Source organism: Buteo buteo, chromosome 21 (assembly GCF_964188355.1).
Source record: "Buteo buteo chromosome 21, bButBut1.hap1.1, whole genome shotgun sequence".
Lineage (NCBI taxonomy): Eukaryota > Metazoa > Chordata > Aves > Accipitriformes > Accipitridae > Buteo > Buteo buteo.
The window spans coordinates 14,890,398-14,898,267 of NC_134191.1; the positions used below are offsets into that span (position 1 = coordinate 14,890,398).

The following is a 7,870-nucleotide window of genomic DNA, read 5'->3' on the forward strand; positions in this document are numbered from 1 at the left end:
CAGTACCTGAGCTACCACAGCTCACTGCTTCCCCAGCGGTCCTAAACCCGCACCAGCTCAGCACATGCTGCTCCATCACTGAACCAATGCATTTGCTATCCTGGCAGAAAAGCAACCAGATTAGAAACAAAGAGTTTTCCAGCAAGCCAGTGAACTGAATTAATTGAGAACGGGGCATGCCCCTGCCTGCAGGGAAAGGCAGCTCCTACGCTACCTCGCTCTGCACAATGCGCTTCCAATCCTGAACCCATGTCAATGCTACAACACGAACCAGGACGAAGGGGTTTCCTGTGAGCAGAGAGAGCTCAAAATTCACTCCTTCGCAGAAACCACTCTTCTTTTTGCAGCTTGGGAGGTGAAACACCAGTCCTGTGCTTGCTTGGCGAGGACCACCTGTATGCCACTGTGCACTTGCTCATGCTGCAGGAGAATTTTAACTTGTTGCTAGGCTGCACAAAGCAGTCTCTTATTTTTATCACATGCCTGTTTATTCTTGTAGAAAAAGATACGGCAAATAGCAATCCAAGGCATCCTTAAAACACTTGTTATACTCTCAGCTGGGTCCATTTTCTCACCAGACAGTCCAAAGCTTCTTGGCCATCGGCATACGCACCTTCACAGCCAGACAGCCCCCTTCTCACTTCTCCAGAGGTACAACATGAAAGTGTGACTGACCAGAGAAGGCCTCAGCTGAGCAGAGAATCTAACCCCACATTGCAAACAAATTTCAAGTAATTTTGAAAAGGCTATTAATAGTAATTTCAAAGCTATTTCCTAACAGCTTAATACAGTTGAGCAGCTGATTTGCAGCAGCCAGCATGCTAAACCATTCCCACTTCACCAGGAAACATCCCCCTGCAACTTAGCACTTATTTTTGCACTCCTGACATTTAGCAATACAGCATTTTACAGCTGCCATTCCCCTCCTCGGCGTGTAATATTGACAATTCCATTGATGTGGAACACAGCCTGGGTCAGCGCAGACAAGAGACGAGGCAAGACCAGTCATGGTACCTGGTGAAGACAAGAGCTGAAGCACACTGTACACCTGTACGCAGGTCCCACGGCCAGCAGCAGACCACTGGGGCCAGCCTCTGCCCTGCTCCCTGCCCTACCAGGCCAAGCGTCACCCATAGTTTGGCATCCTCAAGGACAGCAGCTCACTTCGCGCTCCTTGTGCTGCTGTGGTACAGCCTGAAGCCTTCAGCCAAACCTGGGATAACTCCAGATCCTGTTACAAAATTACATGTCCCCTCATAACAATAGCAACATATGGGCTATTTAACCGAAAGGAAGGACCCTTATTATTTGCTAGACTCGGCATTTGTCCCCTCCTGACACCAAGTGAACCTCCTGCTCCTAAGGAAGCTTTCTCAATTGAACATTTTACTGCTCCATATAAAGCCTTGAAAGGCCTGTCTTCTGCAGTGACTGACTCCAGAGGACACTCTAAGCTCCAATTTAACCTCCACGTTTTTCTGCCACTCATACGTCACTTAAGCATCAGCACACAGCTGGAGACAAAAGACGAACCTCATGCCGACGGGCACCTTTCCATTCAGTCAGAAGCCACAGCACTCGTGCTGACAGCTTCGCTGCAGCGGTATTTGCCTGGCATTAGATATTAGCATTATCCTATGTGCTGCTACCAGCCAGCACAGTGCTGGGTACACATTTTCACTTGTCTCAGCAGCAGCACCTGTCAGCCCCCGAGTTCGTTACGGCTTTGCTTGTTGCTCGTCACTGCTCGAGGTCTCCACCGTGGGCGTGCAGGGCCGGGGTTCAGCTGTGTGCAAGGTGGCATTTTGGCAAGAAGCTCACTCCGCTTGCGGTTCACAACCTGCCCCCGTTCAGCAGGCCAATCCTTCCCTGTCACTGCTTGATGGCTTCAGTATCTATCCCCAGAATGGCACTTGATTTGAAATGACTCTTAATAACTCAGAGCAGAGCTAAAAGGGAACTACGGAAGAGTACAGTCAGCAGCAATATCAGCTGAAGTTGGGCGTTTCTAACTGACCCAAATTAACTGCACATCATTTGCACCTTCTGATGCCCTGGCTTGGCTCTAACTTGTTTCTTAGAGGCATTATATGTTTCTAAGATGGGTTTGTTGTTTTTTTCTTCCTCGCTACAACTAACCCTCTTTTAATAGCAACACTGATCCACAAGGATTTCAGTACAAAATTCTGCCGCATTTGCAATGAGACGACATCAGCCAAGAATAAACTCTAAATAATAAATGGGAATTATTTTTTTCTCTAGAGAAGCCAAGGCATGAATTTCCTGTATCTTATAAAGCTGAGCAAAAAAACCCCAAAATTGAGAGAAGCTCAGAAGAAAGCCGATGCTCCTAACAGCAGACAGCAGCAGCAGCCCAAGCCTCTCCCATGAGCATCCCCTCAGCCGCCTGCTGCGAGAGGCTTTCAGGAGATTTGCTGCTGTTGGCTGCGACTGTTGTGCAATGTATCGCTCACCTGGAACCTGACTGCACTGCTAAAAAAAGCCGAAGGCTTACTTTTACAATGGTGACTCCTGTTGGCCACTCTCTCTCCCTGCTAAACACACTTAACACTAATCATTAGCTGTGTTTTTTCTCTGTTGTGATTGGGGCAGCATTAATTGCCTCCCAAATCGCTGTCACTAATTAGTCTCAGTGCCTTTATTAAATCAAAACTGGGTGACAAATTGTTTGCACTCTCATCCCAGACATTCAGCAGTCTCAAGCAAGCTTTCAGCAAGCAGATGCCTTCTCCCATGAATAAAAGGGGGTTCTGACTTCAGATCAGCTCTTCAGAGCTGGCAGGATGCAACAGCGGAAAGAAAGTCATGGAGACAGAGCATTACTGCAACTGCAGAGCAGCAAATTAGATCCTGCAGCCTCATGCATCACCAGGCAAGTTCTGGTGCCGGAAACTTAATGGCCAAAAAAAGATGAGCGGATGCAGGGAAGGCTCTTCTGTTTCCTGCTAACAGGTCTAAGGGCATTTGGGAAAGTTACATTTGAACTAGAGGAGAGCACTCACAAAGTCACCAGCAATGCTGCTTAAACATTAGTGCATTATTAATGGACTGTCAGGAGTCAGCCTAGCAGGATGCAAGCTATCTCAAGGTTGTAGCAAAATATAACCTTGAGAAATGAACATAAAGTCCGCAAAGAAATGCTTTTCCTGTAAGATTTTGAAACTGGCACGAGCGAGGTGGGGAGATGCAGGAAGGCTGCTCCAGAAGACAGCCTGGGAGAAGGCTCCCGCACCCACGGCAGCGAGAAGACGTCATGCCACACAAGCAAACGAAGCAGGGGACTGCAGAGGGAAACTCATGAGCAGCAGCCTGGAGCAACGCCACTGTGGAGTTTTAAAATCTAGTAGTTTAATAAGGTCTTTGCTCTGTAACTAAATAGCTCCTGTAAATAGCTTAAGGGCTTATTGATACACAAGATGTCCCCTCCTGTCAGGCCATTCTGCCAGGCTGCAGACAAGCCCCAGCCTTGCAGCTGGGACGGCTCCTGATCCAAGCAGCCAGCAGAGAGACCCAGCATTGCCCTAACACACATACACGCTCCCCAGGTAATGCTCATCTCACTGAATTGTTCTGCAAAGCACACACCCACACTTACTTACAGGCTGAATTACCACTAATCAGAAATTCAATGGCATCTGAAGGAGTGTCAGCAGCACACTGAAATAAAGGGGTTTGTCACCATTTTCAGCCAGACATTAGAAGGCCCATTTGTACCATTCACGTGCAGTTACCCATTCACTGATGCAAAGAGTTTTCAGCATGCAGTTCCCACAGCTATCCCCTGAGGCCCAGAAGTATAAAAACCCCATGAATTAGCCTTATATGAAAGGCCTATTTTAATTTCAGAAGCCATGTTGCCCCTCAGAAGCCTCCACTAAACAGACCCCTGCAATGTACAAGCCGTAAGCAACCTCCTCCTTGTGACACCCGTGCAGGCACAGGGCTCACACCTGCAGCTGCCCAAGGTGCCCTCCCTCCTCAGACCCCAATTAGGGCTGCAGCAGCCAGCCTGGACTTTCTGTAATTACCAGTATCACTGACTTGGCTGTAATTATTGTCATCGCAGGTGCAGGCAGCTGCCATGGCTTCTCCCGGCCCCCAGGACGGTACAGGTCTGCTATCGGTGTCACAGTGTGTTGGTGGAAGAAGGACAACCACCTCCTCGCTGCCCTCCTGGTGCCAGGTGCCATGCAAATGGAAACCCTCGTGGCTGAACAGCTAGCACGGAGATGACCACGTAAGCGCTGCTTACTTACACCAACTGGGGCTGCTAGCCAGGAGATTCCAGGGTTATCTAGTAATCAGGTACGCTCCTGGGAGGAGGATCCCCCTCATCGTCTCCCCAGGGCATCATCTAGGCATTTTTCTGTCTTCCTCTCCCATTCTGCAGGAGTGAAGCCAGCCCTTCAGCCCCTCAGCTCCCAACCCACAAGTCAGCACCCAGGGGACCCTCACCTAGCCCACCTCCTCCGGATGAAGCTGCTGAGCTTTCGTTTTGTCCCTGACCCGCAGAGCTGGTGCTCTCTGGACCTCAATCTCCAAACGTGACACCCACAGAAGATGTCTCCCGCCTCCCTTCAAACTCACGATTCTCACCCCTGGCAGGAACACGATATTCCAAAAGGCTCCTGCGCGCTGAAGTCCACCGCAGCGGGTAACCGCACCCGCAAGAACCACGCACCCCGCTCCTCCCAACCGAGGCCAGCGGCTCCCAGAAGCGCCAGAGCCGCGACCGCAGCCAGCCCAGTCAGTGCGCTGGGTTGCTCCACACCCCCCGCCCCAGCACAAACCGGACCGGGGCCGGTCTTTACCTGGAGAGCCCCGCTGCCCCCGCCTGTGAGGGGGCGGAGGGAAGAGCTGCCCAGCCCCGGGACCCCCAGCCCCCGGCGCTGCACACGACGGCCGGCACGGCCGCCTCCCCCGCCAGCCCGCACCCCGCCGGGTCTAGGCCCCGCGGCCCGCCCGGCCCGGCCCACCTGCAGCCGCTGGAGGTAGGAGGCCGGCGCGTAGCCCGTCTCGCCGGAGCCGGCGCGGGTGACGAGCCACCAGTGCTGGTTGCTGCGCTCCAGCAGCAGGAACGTCTCGCCGGCGGCGAAAGGCAGCGAGTTGGGCTCGGCCGAGCGGAAGCTGTACAGGGCCCGGTACATGGCGGCGGCGGCGGCACCGGCACCTCCGACCGCCGCGGCCCGGCTCGGCCCGGCCCGCCGCGCCACGCCCCCCCCCGGCGGGACCACGCCCCAGGACGTCACCGCCGCGCCACGCCCCCGCAAGCCACCGCACCCTACCGCCCCCTGGCGGCGCGGCGGCGCCGCCTCCCGCCGCCTCCCGGCCGTTCCCCGGGTGCGCGGCCACGCCCCGCCCCGCCGCCCGGTGCGCCCCGCCCCCCGCCGCCGCCCGGGAGCGCGGGTGCCGCGCGGCAGGGGGCACCAGCGGCTCGCGGAGCGCCGCCGGGGGCGGGGCGGGGGCGGGGCGGGGGCGGTGGAGCCCCGCCCAGGCCCCGCCCGGCCCGGCCCGGCCCGGCCCGGCCCGGCCCGCAGCGGCGGCGGGAGGCGGCCAGAGCCCCGGGACGGAGCGCCGGGGACGGGCCGTTAGGCGGGAGCGGACGCCTCCGCTGCTCTGGGCCTGTTCGGGTCCCGGTGTCCCTCCTCCGTCCCGGCTTTGGGTCACCGCCGGCCCCGGGGGACTCGGCCAGAGCCTGGCCGCTGCCCCCACCTCCCGCCCGTCGCCCGCCCTCGCACCGGCCCATCAGACCACCGTGCCCGGGCTGAACGTCCGAGCGCATCGCTCCCCCCCGCAAACTCCCCCCAGCCCAGGCGGGTACCCCCGGAGCAGCCCCGTCCTCTGCGGGTCCCGTAGTTCAGCAACCAGTGCCGTTAAATCCCCAAAGCCCCGGTGTAGCCGGCGAGCCCCCACCCCAGGCACCGAGCTCTGCTCCCGGCACACAGGGGGGCTTCACCCCCTGCAGAGAACGGCCGTGCCCCGCTCCCCCCCCCCCCCCCCCCAGCATGGAAACAGGGCACGGCCAGAGCCGCCGTGGACACGGTGACCTGGCACATGGCCGTGGGGACGCGGATGCACTGCCCGTCAGGCCAGGAGCTTTCGGAGGGGACACAGCCGCAGCCACCCCCAGCCCCGTCCATCTCCGTGCCTTGATGCCCCATTCCGGGAGAACAACCCTTTGGGCCACCACCCCAACAGCCCGAGACCCCTGCGAACCCCCCAGACACCACCGGCATCCCTCAGGCCCCTGCTGCTCTTGTCGGGGGTCCGAGCCCCTCCTGCTGCCCTGGGGAGGTGGGTGGCAGCCCCGGCATCGCCCCCCTCCCTCTTCCCCAGCCAGGGCTTTCTCCGTGCTGCCCGAGGGACAAGAGGAATTTTCCACCTGGCAAAGCCAGCACTGAGAGCCCAGCATGGGGCTGACAGCAGCAAAGCGGCGGGGGGCTGGTTACGGCATCCCAGCGGGGCTGGTACACATGCTCCTGCAGCCGAGCCCACCGCAGAGACACCCCTCACCCATCCTGCCCACCCCTGCCATCCCGCCTGGATGCGGGAATGGAGGGACGCGGAGATGGAACGGTCCACAGACCCCCGCTCCCAGCAACGGGGGAGTTTAATTCATCCAGAAACCATCAACAATCAAATCCAGCCAGCGGTTATACAATAAAAGCCAGGCTTGTGGCTGCCACGGCCCCCTGCCTGCTCCCAGCGTGGCCCCACCAGCCCCCCGGTTTTCCCAGCACTGCCGGTGAGGTAATTCTGGCTGAGCCTGGTTACGGCGGTGAGGATGGAGGATGGACCGGGAGCGAGCGGTTGCCCAGGCTCTCCCGCTGCCAGAGGCGTACTAGGAATCAGCTGAAGCCGGGCACGTTTGGGCTGGAAAGGCAACGAGGTGCTTTGAATGGGAACTGTGAGACACAACTGGGGCTCAACCCTTCGGGAGCTTTTCAGGGCCTGGGCTTCGTGCCTGGTCACGGTCTTTTCCAGATGCCCGGCGGGGGCACGGCATGATGGTGGGCAAGGGGTGGGCAGTCGGGGAGCAGCAAGAGGGCAAACCTTCCCACTCGGGGGATTATTACTCTTGGTATTACCCGGATCACAAGGGATCCCACAGGGCCGGGATCCCCCCGCCTGCCCGTCCCCTGCCCGGGGGACGGCCACCGTCTGTCCCGGTTTTGGCTGCAGTCCGTCCCGGTTTCGGCCGCAGTGTTTGCCCTGCCTCGGGGTCTGCTCGCAGCCGTGTCCCCGCTCCAGGTGAGCCCCGGCCACTGCCTGGCACTGGCCCAGCTCCTGTTTGCGCTGGGATAATGGCGCTTTATTTCCACGAAGTGGGCAGCACAGGCTGTGCCGGCAGGCGAAGGCAGGCGAGGAGGGATGAAGGCACTCACCTCCCACACACACGGCAGCAGCGGCAGCAGCACCCCGGACTCACCCTCTGCTCGGCACAGCGTGTCAGCTCTGCCGGCCAGCGACCGGGAAGGAGCCCGGATTTCCTCTGCAACGGCTCCCGCAAACCCTCCTGCACCCGGGTGCGACGCAGGGGGAGCAAAGAGCCTCCAAGGGTGTTCAGAGCCCAGGATGGATTCCTGCCGCTGAGGAATCGACTCCGAATTGCAAGGGCCAGGTGATTTATCTTGGACAGGGAGGGGCAACGAGCAAAGATCCCGCTGTGTCATTTGCAGGCGACTTTTAAATCTGAACTTGAGACCTCAGATAATAACGCTTGCATCCCTTGCCCCCAGAGCCGTGGGGACCAGGATCACTGTAAGAAGGGCTCGGCGCGTGCACGGCAGCCTCCGCCAAAGCACCAGCAGCCCCCACGCACCCATTTTCCTCCCGGGGCCACGGAGGG

At 58.2% G+C, this 7,870-nt stretch overlaps 1 protein-coding gene across 4 annotated transcripts in view; it reads right to left on the reverse strand.

Annotated features, from left to right (window-relative positions):
* NCKIPSD (NCK interacting protein with SH3 domain) overlaps positions 1-5,214 on the reverse strand; it is a 53,687-nt gene extending 48,473 nt beyond the window's left edge. For 2 of the 4 annotated variants that reach the window (XM_075052646.1, XM_075052647.1), the window contains exons 1-2: positions 4,998-5,073; positions 3,621-3,678 (exon numbers count right to left, since the gene is read on the reverse strand). Coding sequence is in view for 2 of the 4 variants with exons in the window: in XM_075052644.1 (XP_074908745.1) it covers positions 4,998-5,168 (171 nt within the window). In the remaining 2 variants the exon portion in view is untranslated. Of the gene's footprint in view, positions 1-3,620; positions 3,679-4,997 lie in introns of all 4 variants that reach the window. The other 2 variants (XM_075052644.1, XM_075052643.1) reach the window with 1 other exon arrangement.
* Between the last annotated feature and the right edge of the window lie 2,656 nt (positions 5,215-7,870).